General features: G+C 48.8%; 1 protein-coding gene across 2 annotated transcripts; it reads right to left on the bottom strand.

The window, feature by feature from the left end:
* Positions 1-1,619: 1,619 nt before the first annotated feature.
* Positions 1,620-16,554, bottom strand: PPP1R3F (protein phosphatase 1 regulatory subunit 3F). 2 transcript variants are annotated; one of them, XM_012738170.2, is made up of 4 exons: positions 15,557-16,554; positions 6,139-6,194; positions 5,850-5,932; positions 1,620-3,408 (listed from the first exon to the last, which is right to left on the bottom strand). In XM_012738170.2, exons 1-4 carry the CDS (start codon positions 16,537-16,539, stop codon positions 2,104-2,106), a joined length of 2,427 nt encoding a protein of 808 aa, XP_012593624.1. In that variant the 5' UTR covers positions 16,540-16,554; the 3' UTR covers positions 1,620-2,103. The 2 variants fall into 2 exon arrangements, with proteins under 2 accessions (XP_012593624.1, XP_012593625.1); XM_012738171.2 differs by having other exon boundaries at positions 5,850-5,929.
* Positions 16,555-19,665: the final 3,111 nt, after the last annotated feature.

The following is a 19,665-nucleotide window of genomic DNA, read 5'->3' as shown; positions in this document are numbered from 1 at the left end:
TGGCTACAGGTTCTGTTACTTTAATGGTTATGGGACTACTCAAGTTTTCCACTCCTTTTTGAGACAATTTTGGCAACTTATAAGTGTGTAGTAATTTGTCTATTTTTACCTAAGTTTTCAGCTCAGTTGGTATAAAGTTGCCTTTTTAGACAATGATCAAATTATCACATTAGTGGAAGGCCATAGACACATATCTAGACATTGATACTTGGCAGTTCATAATATTCTCCTTGAAAGACCTGTGAGATATGGGTATTTGAGCTTGTTTTCACTAGCTGTTTTCCACTTGCAGACCTCTGCAGTGCTATTCCTTCTGCCTGGACTGCCTTCTCCTTCCCTTCACTACCTGGTAGATTCCTTCTCATTTTTGAAAACTCAGTTCAAGCACCAAGTCTTCCAAGAAGATTTCCAGAATCCCTGAACTGGGACCTATCACTGCTAATGCGCTGACCATGCTGTACTGAAATTTTCTCTGCATCTCACTAGACTGTGAGCTACTCCTTCTGTGTTCTCAGAGCAGAGCAGAGGGGGTCAGTCAAAACTTGTGGAGCTGAACTGAGCTTGCAACCACTGAATGACCAACTAAGCTCTCTAGCCGCGTCACTCTAGATTTCCTCACTTCCAGTTGTTTGTTCCTTCATTTATTTCATTTAATGGATATTTACTGAGCATGTATTATGTGCCAGGCACTGTTCTAAAAGAGTGACCAGTGAAGGAGGAAAACTAGGAGACTGTTGTATCTTGGAAGCCAAGTGAAGAAAGGGTTTCAAGGTACAGGTGATCAACTGTGTTAAATGCTGCCAATAGGCCAAGTAAGAAGAGGTCTGAGACTTAACCCTTACTATAACAATGTGAATGCCTTCAGTGACTTCAGCAGTTTTGCTGAGGTGGTTAGGCAAAAAAAAAAATAATTCTGATTGGGGCTATTTCAGAAAGACACTGGGGGAGAGAAGAACTGAAGAAAACTGGTATAAATATTTCTTTCAATAAGTTTTGCTGTAAAGGGAAGTAAATAAATATATAGTGTTTTATTTTACTATGCAATGTTGTTTATTTGCATGCAGTAAATATATCTATGCTTTCCTTCAAAGCTTCTTGGTTTCCTGTTTTGAATAGAAATGTGATATCTGTGGACAGCAACTCTAGTATGACTTTTCACAGTACACTAATGCCTCTGTTCTTTATGAGGCCTTCCCTATTTTGGGGACTGAGGGATCTCCCGCTGGTGGTGTGAAAGGCTGTTTGTTTTTTTTTTAGTAACCTCAAAACTTTATGGCTGATTCATAACTGATGTCCCCACATCCACAAGTGACCACAGCCACCACTGCAGCCATGTGATGGACACCAAACCCTCATGTGACCACCACTCTTCCTCCCTGGCTCCCACCACCACCATCCATATATACCTCTGCAGGCTCCCACAAGTAGAATATAGAGAATACTGAAGGACCACATGGATTGAGACCACAAAGTGAGGAGACACAGATCCTCAAGGACACAATGAAGCAGCATAAGCATGGCCACGTCCTACCACCTACTCCCCACCATGGTCCTCCTACCGAATGTGACCACCCTGAACACTCACTCCCAAACAGGAAAACATTGCACAGCAAGACACATCATTTCTCATAGAGCTCTATTGTGGCATCTAATAATAGGTACTCTATATAAATTAAATTAAAAATAAAGCTCCAGCAGGTTGCACAGGTTGGCTGTTAATAAATATATCTCTGGGTAATTGTGCCCCAAGACCAGCTCACGACCGCTCTACCTCATCCAGAGAATTATACAAAAATAAATACAGGCTTGGGGGCAAGGGAGGGGGAGGACATGCCCAGTTCCATTCTAAAAGTTCTTCTCACGCATACCATCCACCCATCCCCATTCCTCTCCATTGGTATCACCACAGGGAGCCTGTGCTGACTGGAGAGCTCAGGGATGGGAAGGCCTCTCTAATTGAGCATTCTCAGAAGCAAAGGACCAAAGTCCCCTCACTACACAGGCCACATATCCCATCTCAACCCTCTGGGGTGATGCAGGGGCTACCCCTCCCCAGACCCCAGAGAGGGGGAAGCCTGTTATTGCTGATCCCACAAGCAGCCCCTACGAGAACCAGGCTAGAGAGAGGCACAGCACAAGTACCAGGAGGGACACACCACTGTTCAGAGCCACAGGGACCACCACCAGCCCAGCCAGGACACCCAGAGTCTGGGTCAAGGGGCCACGGAGCTGGGGAGACAATACACACACACATTCTCCAGGGCCTGCTAGGGTGGGAGACCTTTTGGGGGGTTCAAGACTTGGGCCTTCACCCTCTCCATCCTGGGAGCTCACATGAGGCCGAGCCATGCTAGACAGACAGACTTGGGCCCCCAAGGGACCAAGGAGGGTGGGATTTTGTCCTGGCAGAAGGACTGAAGTGGCTGGCTCCTTGCCAGATATAGGATCCAAGCTGCCTGCCCGCTCAGTGGTGACCTCCATCTGAGCATCTGTCCCAGCCTCCCCCAGAGACCCAGTAACCCCAGCTATCACCCTATTCATGTACAAAGAGTCAGCATCCTTGCCCATCCCTTTCTCTGGGTCCCCAGTGAACTGACCCTCTGTGCTCAGAACCACAGGGCTGTCACTTCCTGAGCCCTCTGCCCATGGGAGCCACACGTCTCCCATAGTGGCTACCACAGAACGGGCCCCAGAGAAGATTTCCGGGGGTGATTCCTTGGGACTGTCCCCTTCTGGGCTGGAGGCTGTGATTGAGAGCCCCTCTTCGCCCTCCCCCTCCTCATCAGGGTCCTCGGTGTCCTTGATGAGCTCCACACCACGCCCTAGCCGGGCGTAGTGCAGCGTGATCTCCTCAGCCAGAGCACTGTTCAGGGCCCGCTCAGGGCCAGGCCACTTCAAGATCAGGTCACGGTCCGTGAGTATGCCCAGGGGATGGCTGGGGGACGTCCCGCCATCTGTGGGACCCTCCCCACCACCCCCTCCCCCACCTGAAGCCACAGCATCCCGCAGGCGGCTCAGGTGGGACAGGTAGAGCTGCTCCAGCTCCTGGTCAATGGTGTCTTCGCCAAACAGCTCCTCCAACCCACTCATGACCTCCAGACCACCAGGGGGTTCATCCATAATAGCCCCCACCATGGGGTCGTTTTGACCCCCTCCATTCTCACTGGATACTTCCCATGCGGCCTCCACCTGCTGCTGGCTGGGTTCCAGGAAAGGCCCAGTGGCCCCCTCACTTGCATCGGGCCCTGAGGCCTGGTCTCTGGGGGAGCCACCCAGGCCACAGAGAGGGGAAGTGGGGGGGATCCTGATGGCCGGTTCCTGGAGGACCTCTGTCAAAGCCACTGGCGGACTGCTTCTGGGGATGTCACCTTCTTCTGGGGGGTTGCCAGTCATTGTAACTTCAGAAACCTGGAGCCATGGGGGAGGGGAGGAGAAAGGGCAGGGAATGAAGTAGAGGAGGGGATAGGACAAGCAGAGACAGTAAGAACTGGTGACAGCCCACACCCAGCCCCACAGGTGTTTCCATATAAAAACACCTTCAAGAGCCCTTTGCAATTCTCTAAACTCCAAAGACTCTGACATCTCTAGGAAAATAACACCCTTTAATGGCATAAAAGGGGTTTCTTGCAGATAACAAAGCTGAGGAATTCAGTAGGCATCAATATTTGGTGAATGTCAGTAAACACTGTTGGTTTACCTCCAAACATAGCCAGAATATTCACGTGACTCCATCATGTATCTTGTCTTTTTAAAAAATTTATTTCCTAGCTCTGTCTTTTGGAAAGGCCTAGAAACAACAAGTAATCTAGTAGCAAGAAGCATGTGGAGCCCCCAGATCTTGGTCTCTCAGTACCAGTCATTCTCCACTAAAGGAAACCACGGCTCCTTAAAGAAATGGCTGTTTCCAGGCTTGGGGCTAGGAAAGTCCAGAGCGTGCCTAGAATATACTGTCCTCACAGGATGTGAGGAGGGACTCACACAATGATGGAGGCATGGCAAAAGGACAGGAGAGCCAATCTAAATAAGTTCCTATTGGCCAGGGAGAGTTCAATTTAAGCATCAAAAAAATAAATAAGTGCAATGGATTAAAATTCATTATATATGTTTTGAACCTTCTGTGAGTTCATAATGACACACCAAGACCGAATATCCTTGAGGTTTTCTTCTGAAAACTGGTAAATAAAAGGGGCAAAATTAAGTATTTACACTGCTTTTACTGGACAAACTATACCTCAAGGTAGTCAAACAGTTGTTGTGGGACAGTTTTTCTTTCGAGAAGAATCCCAGCGAATCAAGGAAGAAGTAGGATCAATAGAATTAAGTAGAGTTCATTCTATATATATATATTAATTTAATAATAAAAGATTAAATGTAATAATTTAATAGAATTAATGGTTTACTACATTAATTAAATTTAACTATAAAAGACTAAATTAATTAATAGAATTAACAAATGAGTAAAAACAGAGTAAGAAACATGTTTCCACCTTGATGCAATCAGCCAGACTGTGGAAAACTCTACAGGACAAACTAGGTTTCTTCAAGCAACAAATAACAAGAAAAAAGTGGGAGATATTAAAAAAAACTAAACAGACTCATCAATCAAATGCAATGTGTCAACCTTGTATAGATCCTAAAACACTTATGAGAGAAGGAAATTTGAACACTCACCAAATACTTGGATACTATGGAATTATTGTTAATTTTCTGAGGTGTGATGATGGCACTGTGGTTTTTTTAAGAGTTCTTAATTTTCTGTGATGCAAATTGAAGTATTTATGGATGGGATGATGATATCTGGATTTTTTCCAAAATAACCCCATAGGGAATGGGAGGGGATGAGGCGAGGATCCAGACAAAGTAGGGTTGGACATGTGTTGTCATTTGTTGAAGCTGGGTGATGGTGTACGAGGGTTTGTCATACTAGTCTCTTTTAAATAAGTTTGAAAATTTTTGTAATAAAAAGTTAAAATACACACACATACCCCTCTAGAAATGCCTCTACCTTCCCTGCCCCCACGGTCACAGCACCCCTGGACCACTGCAGTGGCCTCATCCTCACAAGTCACCTGCTTCCGCCAGAGGGAGCCTGTTAAATCCTGAGTCAGATCGCGTCCCTCTGCTCACACCCTCCTGTGGCTCCCCCTCCTCTGCTCCTTGCTGTCCCTCACACCCATTAGTCACAGCCCTACCTCAGGAACCTCACACTCGCCTGGGATGTTCTTCCCCTAGTTGTCCACATGGCTCACTCTCTCATCTTCTTCATATCTTTGCTCAAATCTCACTAAGCACTACTAAGGCCTGCCCAGGCCACTCAATCTACAGTTGCCTATGCCCCCCCCACCAATGCGCACGCACACACACGTACACAACACACTCTCACCCATTCCCTATCCCTTTATATTTTTTCTTAGCACTCATCATCATCCCCAGGGTGGCCTGGGGATGGCACTCTGGGCTCCTGGCTCTGCTGATCTCGCAACTTTTAAAAAAACAAATAAAATAAAATACCACATATTTAACTTATTTTATCACATATCACCCTACTAATATGTAAGCCCCACAAAGAGCATTTTTGTTCACTACTGTATTTCCACATCTATAACAGTGCTTGGCATAGAGCAAGCACTTCATAAATATTTGCTAAATTAACAAATGAAATTTCTATAAGCCTAGATGAATAACTGCATTCTCCACCCCCCTATCAGGTTCTGAGTTCTGAGTTTCATGACCTCTCTTCGACCTAGGGTGAACCCAGAGCTAGTTGGCCCCACCACCCAGCACAGCTGTGGTCCTACTGTGAACCTCTCAGTGGGCTGTCCACCCTGTGGCTGCAAGGGCCAGCTTACCTGAAGTGTCATCTGAGGCCATGGACGGAGAGGGGTGGGGGCCACCAGGGGACCCACTGACTCTTGGACATCAGGATGCTCTGCTGGAAAGAAGAGAAAGGTAGCACTGGGGCAAGACAGGTGTACAAGCAGAAAATTTGCTATTCTAGCTAACTGACAGTTTTACCTCTGAAACTTTCTGCACCAGTCTAAGGCAAAAGGTGCCTCTTCGTTTTTATAGAAAGAGAAACAGAGGAAAACAGACATGGTAAACATGAGCTAAAGCTCCCAAAGTTGGCCAATTGCTTACCCACAGCAGCAGTGTTATCATCCACGTTCTTCATCCTCAGCTCCTCCTCAGCAGGCCTATGGGGCAGAGGAGAGAGTACATGGATCCGACACCCTGAGAGGTCACTTCTGCCACCCACAGGCACCTTCTGAGCCTCCGTGGTGGCCTGTCTTCACCTGACAGCTGCTGCTTTGTCTTCTGCTGCCTCTTTTTAATCCCTTGATCATAAAAGTCCTACACCCTCATTGTAGAAAATTTACAGAATACAGGAAAGTATAAAGAAGCCAAGGGGGAAAAAAAATCACACACCAGCCAGAGGCAACCACTGCTAATATTTTGGAAAATTTCATTCCTGATAGTCTATCAAATCATTTACATTCTGCAGACATAATTTCACAGCTAGCTTTGCCCACTTACCAGTAAGAACATCATTATATACTTTTGCAAACATTTTAAATGGCTACTTAATGTTCATATTGTGTGGACTTCACCATAATTGACATAGCCATTCCCTTCCTACCATGCAGTTAGATTGTTTCCTTAATTTTCTGTCACAAAGCAAACTTCAGGAAACAGTGCTGGGCATAGTTTTATGGACACATTGAGTCATTTACTTAGGGCATGTCCCTGGCTGTGGAAGAATCCATATTTTGCCTGAAAGGGCAGGCACAGAAGACTGTGGGATGCAGGAAATGGCAGAAGGCAGGAAGGAAAGCAAATGGAGGATGAGAAGGGGATCATGGAGGCCTGGGCCCCTACACCAGCCCTCCCGCATCCCCATAGCAGCCCGGCAGGTCCCTTCACCTTTTTACTCATAAAGCAGAGCCCAGGGGAGCCAAGATGTGCACATCAAGCAAGATGTGCAAGAGGAATGAGGGTGGAGAGGCAGATATCAGGGCCTGGCTTGTGGCAGGGGCCAAATCAATGGTATATATTCACTGGTCTTGTTCCTCCTTCACCAGGCCAGTCAGATCCCTGAGTGGCATAAGCCAAGTGTATTTCAGCCAGATACTGCCAGGGTGGGGTCTCATCATGGAGAAATCACTGTTCTTACTCTCACCGATGAGTATCAGATGCCTACAGATCAAGGCAAATGAGGGAAGCATTTACTACAACATGTTCAGAGACCTGAAGAGCTGAGGTGATAGCTCAGACCTTTTTATTCCTAAGGGACAATGTGAAGTTTACATTTCTGGAAATGGTTGAAATTTTTTGAAAACACCTAACCAATTAGCTTCACAGAAGCAGAATATCACTAGCTGAGTCATACATAGTACCTACTATGGCGTTAGGCACTGTTCTAAGCTGCCTCATGTATGTTAATTCAATCCTCACCACCACTCTATGAAACAGATACTTATAATCCTCTGAAGTAGGCAGTAGTATTGTCCCCACCTTAAAGATGATGAAAGAGAGGCTGGATAAGTGATTCAAGGTCATGCAGCCTGGATTGAAACCCTGGCCTTCTGGCTCTTACCGAACAAGCTGTTACTTCTTGGACAAGGGAAACTAGAGTCTAACCCAACCCCATCTCCCTCCTTTCTAGAAGTAGAGAGAGGGGGCATCGATAATAGAGAAGATCCCTCTCTCCTCTTTCATGCAGGCTTTTCTTTGGACCTGTCTTTTGCCCACATATTCATTCCCAATTTCCCTGCCTACATGGGACATGTGGCTAGGAGACCACCAGACACCGAGTGGCTGTAAAAACTGTTTATTTTCACCCTCAGAAGAAGCTTGAGCCATGTATTAATATATGGATCTAGAGTCTGGAAGCTCTGAAATGGATGGTCTTTCTCCATGGTTTAGGGTTCATGCATCCATCCCTCCAGAGGTACTTGAATCTATCTGAATACTGTGCGGCCTACAGTAGGGGACTCTAGGAGCCCAGCCATCAACTCCCACACATCACAGATGAGAAAGGGGGATTCAGAGCAAACTGGCTTGGTCCTGCACCATTCCATTCAGTGGGTCTAAAATCTAGGTCTTTGGACTTGTGGCTCAACACAAATTGCTGGCATAATCCTTCATTACAGAAAACATCATCTTCCTAGGATCTTCTAAACCATGCATCTTCAAGGAGGCACACAAGACAGAAAGCCAGCCCTCCCCACCATGGGCAGGAGCAGGTAAGCTTTCCCCTGCCATCTGGCCAAGTCCTGATGCGCATGGCAACCAGGCTTCTAAAAACCCACTATAGGATCACAGATGTGAGAGGGAAAAGGGGAGCACCCAGGGAGCCATCAACAGAAGGAAAAGGACTCTACAATTCAGTTGGAGGAAGGAGAGAAGAAAAACAAACACAAAATCAATCCTTCAGCCCCAAGAGCATCCCTTCCATAGCCGACAAGGGCAAGAGGAGGGGAAACATCCAAAAACTAAGGAAGCAATTGAGCCAATCCTAAGATCTACGAAGTCAGCAGAAGCAAACAAGTCATTCTCTCTACCTCCAAAGTCAGAGAAACGACAGCAGGAGCACAAGCATTTATTGTCACCTCTTTCACAATGGGGCCCTTTCATTGATACACCAAGGCATTTGAAAACCTTCACATATACCCTTCAAAACAACTCCCTTCCCTTTTTACAAGTGCAGAAACTAAGGCCCAAGGACTACACCCGCTGACTACACAGCATGCTGATAACATCCAGAAAGGGGGCTGCGCTTTGAAGACAGTTTGAAATTGTGGGCTGAAAGAAAAAACACAAATATCCTTGAACTGTCTTTCACAGTAAAAATTCAGAGGCAGCTATGGCTTTAATCAAAATGAAGATAGTAAGAGAAATCGAGCACAAATGTATATTGACTGACTCACTCATCAGTTAACAGAGAAGGGTTCTTAGAAAAATGGGGAGGGAAGTTAAGAACAAAACTGTACCTACAGTATGCCTGTTAATTTTCAAGAAGGAAACCTGCTCTTTTGGCACATTCCCCTCAAATAGCACATGGAGTCCCCTCAAGGACAGTGGGCAGTAGTGGGCCAGGGCACACAGACCTGGGGACATCTTGAGCACACGTGATTTGGGTGCTTGTGAGCAACAGTCAAGCCGTTGTCACCTAGAAGGGGCCATCTCAGGGCTGCCCACCAGTCTCCTGAATGTGAAAATTCCTCCTGCCATCAGGAAACTCAACAGCTGCTAACCTCAGATAGTGCCCGAGGAGACCAGGGAGTGAGAATTTGGAAAGAGGTGGCACCAGCAGACAACAGAAAGGTGAATTACCAGAGTCACACAGTGAGCGAGCAAGTGAAGGATGACAAGCCCCGTGTAGCAAGGTCAAGCAGACTTTCAGAGTAGTCACATCACTGCCATCACCACCAGCACCAGAGTCCTCTGTGAGCACCCCCAGCACTCATGGTTTCAAAGAACTTTGCTAGCTCAAAGTGGGTCAGGCACTGAAACCCAAAGGGAAACTCAACGGACCCCAGCTCCCATGTAGTCAACCTGAAGATAACGCTGACTCTCCAGAGGGAGACATGTGGCTTCGAAACCTACCCCACAATACCTGGAATCCCAGTTACCCTGAGCCATCTGCTTTCTGAAAAGAATGGGGTTTGAAGGTGGCTGCAAAAGCCACCAAGCTATGTGGGGCACTGCTTTGCCTTCCCCAACAAGTGTCACCCTCAGCTCTGGGACCTGTGGGCAATCCAGCAGGGTGGCAGAAGGAGAGCAGTCTATCATGCCATGATCTTCTACAGCAGTGACTTAGTTCTTTGGCCATGACCCACAATAAGAAATCCATTCTACATCATAATGCAGCACACCCATACATGTGTAAATATATATACATATATATAAGTGAAAAATGATTGTTCCTAGCATGAAATAATACTTACCTTTACTGCATGTTGTGATGAACTCTGGCATTTCCCATGCTATTTTTTGTTTGTTAGAACCCAGTAAATTGATTTCACATTTCAATAAAGGGCCAGGACATGTAATTCTAAATAATCCCAGCTCTGCCACTTAGCAGTTGTGTGACCCAGAGCAAATTACTTAACCTCTCTGTGCCTCAGTTTCCTCATCTGTATTGAGGTAATACCTACTTCAGTGAGTTGTTGAGCAGATTGAAGAAATGGTTGAAAAGCACCTGTAAAGTGCTTAACAAACTAGTTATTTCCCTCAAATTCCCACTGAGGGAAACTGAGGCTCTGAAAAGGAAAGCAACTTGCCCAGCATTTCCCTCCAGGTAAAATGCATCACTCAGCCTGGCACAGCAGCTAAGAGCTGGGGCACTAGAGCAGGACCATACAGGCTCGGATCCCACTTTCTCAGTGTGCAGCCTCGGGCCCACGTCCTTAACCATGATGACCCTATCAGTTTTCTGTGGAATGAAAGGGGATCATGTTCACATTAAATCCGCACTTGCCAGACAACTAAGATGACCCTTGACCCATCCTGTTTCAACTCCGGTGGTTGTGGTTTCTCCTAAGGCCGCCAACTCAGATGTCAAGTTGGATCCCCATCCATTTAATTAGAGGTGTACCTAAATACACAGAGGCCTTACTATCCATCAGCCCCAGTGACAGGCCCTGGAGACACAATGATGAGCAAACCCGACTAGGAAGCTTACAGTTCAGTGTGCAGGAAGACATTAAAAAATACTCAAACTCATTCTTTCAACAAACATTTATTTAGCACCTGCTAAGTGCCAGGCACTGTGGCAGACCTGCAGGAATACAGCGGTGAACAAAAGCAGACCATGTCCCTACCCCTCACGGAGCTTACAGTCTAGCAGGACAGAGTCATCCAATAATCCCCTAATGAAAGTCTAACTACAAACTGAGGTCAGTGCCTTTAAAGAAGGAAAGAATGCCCTAGGACGAGGGGTCCTGGCAGAGTCAGGAAGGTCTTATAAGGATACTTAGAAGCAAAATGAGCAAGTGAAGAGGTAGAAAAGTGAGAGGCTGCTCAGGAACTCTGTGGGGGAGGTGATGAATGCAGTCCCCAACGAGATGAGTTTGAGGAATCTTTGGGACATCCATCAAGTGGGACACCAAGTTAGGATACATGAGGCTGAGAGAAAGAGCAAGGAGAAAGAGAAGGGCCAGAGAGTTAAGAGAAAAGCAGCAGAATGTGGTCCCAAGGCAAGGAAAGACAAAGTGTCTTAAGTAGGAGTGGTGAACGACTTCAAGAAAAAAAGTGAAAAACCACCTGTGGAATCTGGCAGGTGCAGGGGGCTAAAGCACACACAGGGGTGAGCACGTGGAGAAAGCAAGTGCAGACAACTCTTGAGAGAGGGTTGGCAGTGAAGGGGAGGAAAGTGATTCGGTGCTGGCCAGGAGCAGCACAGGAAGGTGGGGTCAGCAGAGACAGCAGGGATGCTGAAGTGGGCAAAAGTCAATAGGGAAGACTGGGTGAGGAGGGCAGCAGAAAGCCTGCGAGGAGAGAAAGAGTGATTGGCGGTGTCGGGTTCCGGAGCAAGTGGCAGAAAATGGGACCCAGAGTATAGGAGGGAGAACTGGCCTGGGGGAGGAGGGGACTCCTCCTCACCTGTAACACAGGGGAGGGAAATCAGTCTGCAGGCTTAGGGGCTGCCAGGTGTAGGGAGTTCCATTCTTATGGCTTCTACTTTGCTTTTTGAAGCAGGAGGCAAAGTCTGAAGGTAAAGAACATGTGAAAGAGTCGCACCAGAGAGACAAGAGTGGATCAGAAAAATATAGTAGGACTGGTAGACAGGACAAAAGATGGCCCTGAATTTGCTTTGCTATGTGACAGGGCTTGCCTGCTGGGCTGATCAGTGCTATGAAAAAGCTGGGGGCCTGAGGTGGACGTGGACAGGCCCCCCCTGGGGAAGTCCTCTTAGAACTGAAGGATCAACACAAGGAGACTGCAAGGGGTACAGGACAAACATTCCTGGTGAAGGACAGTGTGGGCAAAGGCCCTGAGGCAGGAAGGAACCAGGCCCTTTGGAGTAACAGAAAGACCATGGTGACAGGAGCCCAGAAAGAGACACTGGTGTGAGGTACGACCAGAAGCCGGCAGGGACCAGATTGGGGTACAAGGTGGGGATGATTGAAGGCCATGGTGAGGCTTTCTTAGTCTTTGTTTTTAAAAGGAATAGGATACTTCCTAAGGGTGTTAAGCCAAGGTAGAGCAGGAGGGCTCCTCCCCACACCACTGGGACTTTGGACTCTGGGAGCCTTGATTTGCTTATCCAGCAAAGAGGGATTTAAAATATCCAAGACGGTCATGAGGCTGCTAAATAAATAAATAAAACACTCTATATCATAGGGAATGTTATCAGGATTAAATGAGACTTTGCATGAAAATACAGTACTCAGAAAAGTGCCCAGCAAAGAGCAGGGTCTCAACCAGGTCTCACACAACAAGCCTTCTATACCTGCCCCTTCCACGACATTCCACCACAAGCCCTGTGACATCTTTGGACTAGTCTGCATCTTTTTCCCTGCATGAACTTAGCTCTGTGCCCAGCACATAGCAGGCCCTTAATAAATGCTTGTTGATGGATTATCTTTATGCCTAAGTTATCAAAAGCCTAGTCCAGCAACCCATGGAAAGCAGCCATTTGGGTTTCTGAACCAAATCCTGATGACTACCAAACTTCTCCCATGCCCTAACCTGATACAGTGGGCCTGCAGCCAACATTTCCTAAATAGGAAATCCTCTACAATGGGACTCCCACAGGTAAAGGATATCCCCTAAGATCCTCCACTGTTTCCCAAGACTGGGTCACAGTGGGGTGGATGTTCTTCAACAGCGCTCCAAGTCACTGGCAGCACACAGGTTTTAAAACAATAAGCTGAAATGTACTCGACAAGAAAGCCACCGACCTACAAAGAAAACCTTATCGCTGATCTTGCAATGAGCACCAACCTCCCCTTTGCAAGAGCTGAGATCAAAAGATAAAGAAGCTATCAAAAAGCCATCTGCCCACTTAAAATAATATCACAAGTCATGTTAGGAACCACAGACCTGGGGCCAGATACCAAAACAATTGTCTAAATGGGCTGCTTCAATTTCTCCTTAAAACCACTCATGTATTTTAAAAGAAAAACACCCTCTCCACCCACCTTTGCCCCGCAAGGTTTTGATTTCTCTGTTCCCTTCCTTTCACATTCTTTAAATGACCAAACTCTGTTACCCAAACTGTCGCATCTTACAGACAGGGCTCTCACGACAGCCGGCGGGGATGGCAACTTGTGAAAAGTGATAGAAATGAAGGCAGTTCTGGGGCACAGGAACTGCTCAATATCTTGATCTGGGTGGTGGTTACACAAGGGTACACATATGTACAAATCTATTGGGCCATACACTTAATATCAGTACACTTTATGTAGGTATATCTCAATAAAGCAAAAAAGTACAACCAAAAAAAAAAAAAAAGTAAAAGGAAAGCATGACATGCTGGGAACACTAAGAATGAAATCCAGAATTTGCCCTGAATCTTGCCAGGCCTTCAAGAAGATCAGTAGTAAGAAAGAAAAAAAAATGTCCCTAGCATTTCTTCCCTGGTCCTGTCACTCACTAGCTCTGAGACTTTGAGCAAGCTGGCTCACCTCTCTGAGCTCTCCGTTTCCCCCTATATTAAATGGTGATAATAGCGCCCACACCACACACAACACACCGCAGGCCTACAGGAGAGAATGGACCTGATGCTTATAGCACAGAGATCAGTAAATGCTGGCCACTGTTATCTTTCGCAGCTACCACCATGTTTGCTGCATCTAATCCAACCATGCAAAGTGATTGTCATTCCCTTTAGCAGATCAGGAAACTGAGGCAAGGACACACAGCTGGTGATGGGCAGAGCTTAGTTTAGGAGGGGAATCCAGGGAACTATACATGTAACTCCCCAAATACTAACACTAGTTAACACATGTATGGCATACTTTGCACCAGGCTTGGTTCAGAGCACTTTTACTGGTATCATGTGAAGTAGGTGCTATAATTCTCTCTGTTTTACAGATGAGGGTCCTGAGGCACAGTGTGATTAAATGAGTTGGCCAAAGTCACAAGGCCAGTAAGTGGCAGGTCTGGGATTTGAACCCAGGCAATCTGATGCCAGAATCCATGCTCTCACTGGTTTAAGGAAAGCCATGCTGCCTGCCCCCTTTAGACTAAGTCTCAGGTTATAGCGGGGCTCACTGGTGAGTGGGTGCCTGCCTGCTTGCTCACTTACCCAGGCACATCTGCCCACCAGCCCAGAGCTGGACCTTTCTGAATTACTCACAGCCTTACCAGGACCAGCAGATCACACAAACATCTTGCAGCGAGCAGCTTCTGACCAAGCATATACGAGGTCCATAAAGTATTTTCTCATTCCCATTTCTAGTCCTCCCAGGAGCAGGGAAGTGTATACATTTTAGGAAGAATCTACTGATGCCAAGCTAGACTTAGGTGACCACAGAAAGAAGCAGGCCTAGCTGCTGCCCTTGAAGAACTCATAGCTTAATAGAGGAAACCTAGGAAAATCATTTATCAAAGCCTCCTGGGAACCTGATAACTGGTTTTCTCCTAGCCCCAGAAAAGTCACAGGTGGTGTGGCAAAAAGCAAAGGACATGAGCTTCAAGTCCACTCCCCACCTGGTTCTGCCTCTGCCAGAGCCACTGCTTCCCTGTGAGAGCCTGGGCTCAGCCCCTCACCTAAGCAGGAGGCCTCAAACTAGATCAAAGCATAACAGCAAAGAGAGTGCACAGGCTTCAAAGGTCAGGCATGGTTGAACTGGAAAAGTCAGGCGTCATCACTTCCTCAATCAATTTCTCCACTCTGGAACCCTAGTTTTCTGCTCTGTCAGATGGGGATCAAATTCTCTACCATCCACTGGTGAGGCTCTTGGTCCACACTATCATGTCACTACAGTTCTTTCCACTCCAGCACACTGCCCATCATTCACACCAAGTTCATTCCCACCCCAGGACCTTTGCACTTACTGTTCCTCTACCTAAAATACCTTTGTTCCATATATGCAAGTAACTGTTCTTTATCATTCAGGACTCAGTTTAAATGGCATTTCCTCAGAAAAGTCTTCCCTGTTACCATTTCTACAAACTGCCCTCCCTCCACGTCTGTGCATAACTTTTCCTCAGCATCATCCAGGACTCACCTCTAAGGCTATCCCTGAACATCATATCTAAAGCAGCCCTTGCCTCCCAATCTATCCTCTCAGCAGCTAACTTTATCCCTATTTATCTTATCTACTTGCTTGCTCATTTTTTCAAACTATCTTTCACAGGAGCCTGTGTGATCCTTGAGGGCAGGGAAAATGTCTTGTTCAGGGCTTTACAGTGGAACTCAATAAATGAATGAATGAAACCCCAGTTAAACAGTGCCTAGCACATGTTTGGCCTCCATCACTCTTTGACTGAATGCACCCTCCTCCCTGTCCTGGAGAGCAGGCCTGAGGGATTCCTGGGCTGGAATGCTTGTCCTCCATCCTAGACACAGCCCTGGGTTGGTGGAGGTGGCGCTGGCAGACATTACCTGCGCCTCACCGGCTTCATGCAGCTCTTCAGCTGCCTGGCCTCAGCCTCCACGGGACCCTGGCACTCAGGCTGTGGCTCCAGCTGCTGCTGCTGGGGCAGCCCTTCGGCATCAGTGGGTGTGGGAGCGGGTGCAATCCGGAGCAGGACTGTGTAGTTGCGGCCGTGGTTGTTGGCCCAGAAAGTGCCCTCGGGGGTCTCATAGCGCACCACGAAGTCGAGGCGCGCCCCATCGCCCGCGCCCTCAGCAAAGGGCAGCTGGAAGGCAAAGCGGTCGGTGCGGCCGCCGTCGTCGGGCGAGGAGGCGGCCGCCTGGCCAGGGCCCAGGCCAAGATCCAGGATGGGATCTCCCGCTCCTGTTCCTCCTGCTCCTGCCCCCGGTGGGCTGCGCGGGACGTAGCGCGCTGGATGGTCGCAGAAGGAAGCCCAGCCGTCGTGTGAGGCCCGCACGTGCACCGCCTTCTCGAAGGAGCGGTTCAACACGCGTACCAACCCGCGCAGCACTGGCGGGCGCCCCCCAGGCACCCACAACCCGGCACCCCCGGGGACCGCTCCTGGAGGTGGCAGCAGCGCCTCCAGCTCCACCATGACGCGCCCCAAGCGCTCCAGACGGCCCGGCGCGGGCGGCAGCGAAAATGTGGGCACCAAGTAAAAACCCCCGCCAGCGGGTACGGGGCACAGCGGCGAGGGCTCAGGGCAGACCTCCTCTTCCTCCTCCCCTTCATCCCCATCCTCGCCATCGTCGTCCTCATCAGCCCCGCTGCCGCCGCCATCTTGCCTGGCCGCCGCCATCTTGCCCGCCCCGGGCCCGCCCCACGGCCGGTAGCGACGCAGCTGCGCCAGCGGCAGCCCCAGGGCCTCGTCGGCGAACAGCACCCTCCGCGGTGCCACCGCCACCTCAACCGAGGTGCGGGGCTCACCCGCGGCCGGCGAGGGGGGCGCTGGATGCCGTAGCGGGGGCTCCACAGGGGCCGTGCGCGCCATATCGGCGGCGGCGGCGGCGGCGGCGGCGGCACCGACGGCACCGGCGGCGGGACCGGCGGGGGCAGGGCCTGAAGTGGGCAGCCAATAGGAAGGCCAGCGCGGGGGGGGGGGTACGGCTCAACGGGGCGTAGGCGGCGAGATGAAGACAGGTCCAGCGGAGAGCCAATGGGCAGCTGCGTGTGAGTGACGTAGGCAGTGAATGGAGAGCAGGAGAAACACGCAGCCAATGGGGATGCCAGAGAGTGGGCAGTGTAAGAGGTGGAATGGGGAATCAATGGAGACCGGAATGGGGGTGGTGGGGTATCTCAGGATAAAGAGAGCAGAAGTAGGACAATTAAAGGGGAATTCTGAGCGGGAGCGGCATGGAAAGCGGAATGGCTACAGGTGTTGGGGGCAGCAGGGAACGAACCGAGAGACCCAAAAAGTGGGAGATCCCGTGGGTTGCGTAGGCGGTGAAATAGAAGCTAGAGACAGAACAACCAATGGGGAGCCAGGATGATGATCATCGCAGGATGACGATGATGGCTGCAGCGAGCAAATGGGGAGTCTCTTGAGTGTGTACCAGGGCTTCAATGGGCGGTGCCAGGGTGGAACTAGCCAATACAGAAGCTAACTTTTCCAAGAGGAGGTGTGTGAGCGGCCACGGAGGTGGGACCTTAGGGAGCAGAGCCAATGGAGATTGGGGATGAAGGTGGGAGCGAGGATGACAGATGGTGGACAGCCAATGGAGGAGCCAGAGTGAAAGTGGTGAGCCCTCAAAAGGCAGTGCTAGTATGGGATGAACCAATGCCAAAGCTAGAGATCTTAGCGGAACGGAGGAAAGACTTGGAGGCAAAATGAGAAAGAGCAGAGCCAACGCGGGCGGTATAGGTGGTGTGAAGGAAGGCATTAGTAGCCAATAAGGAGACTAGAGGGGAAGGCTGTGCTAGGCAGAGTCTGAGCTATTGGATGGTCAAGCCTCACAACTGTAGAATGCAGACAGCCCATAGGAAGAGTATACCTCTCAGGGATGGACTTGTCCTCTCCCTAACCCTCCGTGACTCGCCACTGCCCCAGGAAAGCCCAGACTGCCTGAAGGGGGCTAGACTGCACCCTAAGAAAGCAAAAAGGACTCTACTGTTGTAGTTACTGAGTACCCCCTGCCCACCTCCCAGCCTTGGCTTGAGCGGTGCCACTAGCCAGTATTCCCCTGATTGTCAACCCCAGCACTCGCCAGGACTTGGCACTATTGTTGAATGAATGGCCAAATGGGAAATTGAACTTTTTGAAGGATTCGGTTTGTTTGTTTGTTTGTTTGTTTTAACTTCAGCTCGCAAACACGGAGCCTGACTGTGTGCTGCCAGGAGTTGATTGGGCATGTTGTTAGACACTGACTAAAGGAATCACAAATCAAAGCCCTGCCCTTGCCCAATCTGACAACCCACACCACACAATGACCTTACCTCCTTCTTTCTGTCCTCCATCTCTGCACCTACTGTTCCCTCTTCTAAGAATGCTGTCCCCTCTGCTTCCTCCATTTAATAAACTCCTTTCACTCTCACTCTCCCTTTGAGGTCTCACTTTCTGTGGAAACTGAACTGTAGCTTTTTTTTTTTTTTTTGAACTGTAGCTTTTTTGTCCATGGAACATGTCCATTTTAACATTCCCCCTCCATCCTGGGAGGATTTACTGAACACCTACTGCATGCTAGGCTCTGAGCATGCTGTTATCTCATCTAAACCTCACAACATCCCTAGGAGGGAGACGATCCCTCCAGCAGCCCCTCTCCTCCTCAGGTCTCAGTGTCCAGGAAGGAGTCATGGGTCAGGACGGAATATGTTCAGCTGTAAGTAACAGAATGACGAAATAATGGGGCCTTAAGCAAGATAGAAACTTTTTTTTTCATCTAAAAGTTCAAGCTAGCAAGTTGCCCAGTGACTCCTTCCTGCCCACCTGGTTTGGGCATTGTCTGTATCCCTCTCTGGCACCAAGACTCTTAGCCTTCAACAAATTCTGTTGCTTCTCTATTCAAAATATTTACCAAATCCACCCTCTCCTCATCACCTCCACTGCCAGAACCATCACCAGCCACCTGGACTACTGCAGTAGCCTCCTCTTTGCTAGTCCCCTGCTTCTACCCTCGGCCCCTATACTACTACACTCAGCAGTCAGGAGAATTCAGTTAAATCCAAAGACAGTTTATGTCTCTCCTCTACTCACAACACTCCCATGCCTTCTTCCTCACTCAGAGTGAAAGCCAAAGTCCTCACCATGGCCTACAAGGTCCTACATGGTCTAACCCTGCATAGTCCCCTCTCTGACCTCACCTCCTACCCCTCTTCTTCTTGCTGTCTCTACACTAACCAAACAAACCTCCTTGTAGACCTTGAACAAATCAGGTACACTTCCACCTCAGGGACTTTGCACTGGCTGTTTCCTCTGGCATTCCTCAGATATCTAGGCAGCTCCCTCCCTCACCTCCTTCAAGTGTTTGCCAAAGGCCCCCTTCTCTGAGGACTTTCCCCAACTTGTTTAATCCTGCTTACTCTCCCCCAACTCCCAGTCCTTCCAATCTCCTTCCCCATAAGGTTTCCATGCCATAGGATATAGTCCAGTATAGAGAGGAGGCAGTGACCTCTGCCCATCTGACCCCTAGCCCTCATTCTACAAGGATCCTGGCTTTCAGCAGCAGTAGCATCACTCATCCCACACTCTGGGCCCTGCTCGAGGGGCCTCCTGGGACTCTTTGGGCTACTCCCACTCAGTTTTCTTCCTATCTCTCTGGCCAATCTCTCTCATGGAGTAAATGACGTAAAGGACAGATGGTCTAGGGAAAGCATGAGGAGGATACAGCCTATATCTTTGACCCTGAGAGAGAAATTTAGCTCCCTTTTCCAGGAGGGGACAAGTGCTGGGGTAGGGGATAAGATCTCCACTTCTAGAACTAGCCTGGTTTATATTAATAATTACACAGGAGGTGTAGGAAATGTTCAGATCCAAGTCTGCAGGGAGCAGTGGGTCATTAACCTTGGGAACATCCCTACAGTCAGCTCCGCAGGACTCCCTGCTGACAAGCATGATCTGCACCCCCTACCTTGCTCCCTCCCACATCTGTTAAGCACCTGCTGTACACAGGGTCCATGCAGG

This window comes from Microcebus murinus, chromosome X, assembly GCF_040939455.1.
Source record: "Microcebus murinus isolate Inina chromosome X, M.murinus_Inina_mat1.0, whole genome shotgun sequence".
Taxonomy (NCBI): Eukaryota; Metazoa; Chordata; class Mammalia; order Primates; family Cheirogaleidae; genus Microcebus; species Microcebus murinus.
The sequence above is the reverse complement of the archived record's forward strand: the minus strand, read 5'-3'. Positions and strand labels throughout refer to the sequence as shown.

What these genes read in the sequence shown, in the direction of transcription:
- PPP1R3F (XM_012738170.2), bottom strand. Translation starts at nt 16,539, where the DNA reads ATGGCGCGCACGGCCCCTGTGGAGCCCCCGCTACGGCATCCAGCGCCC. An exon ending in ATGAAGCCGGTGAGGCGCAG is followed by an intron (nt 6,195 to 15,556) that starts GTAATGTCTGCC and finishes TCTGCCCCATAG; the next exon opens with GCCTGCTGAGGAGGAGCTGA. An exon ending in TGATAACACTGCTGCTGTGG is followed by an intron (nt 5,933 to 6,138) that starts GTAAGCAATTGG and finishes TCTTCTTTCCAG; the next exon opens with CAGAGCATCCTGATGTCCAA.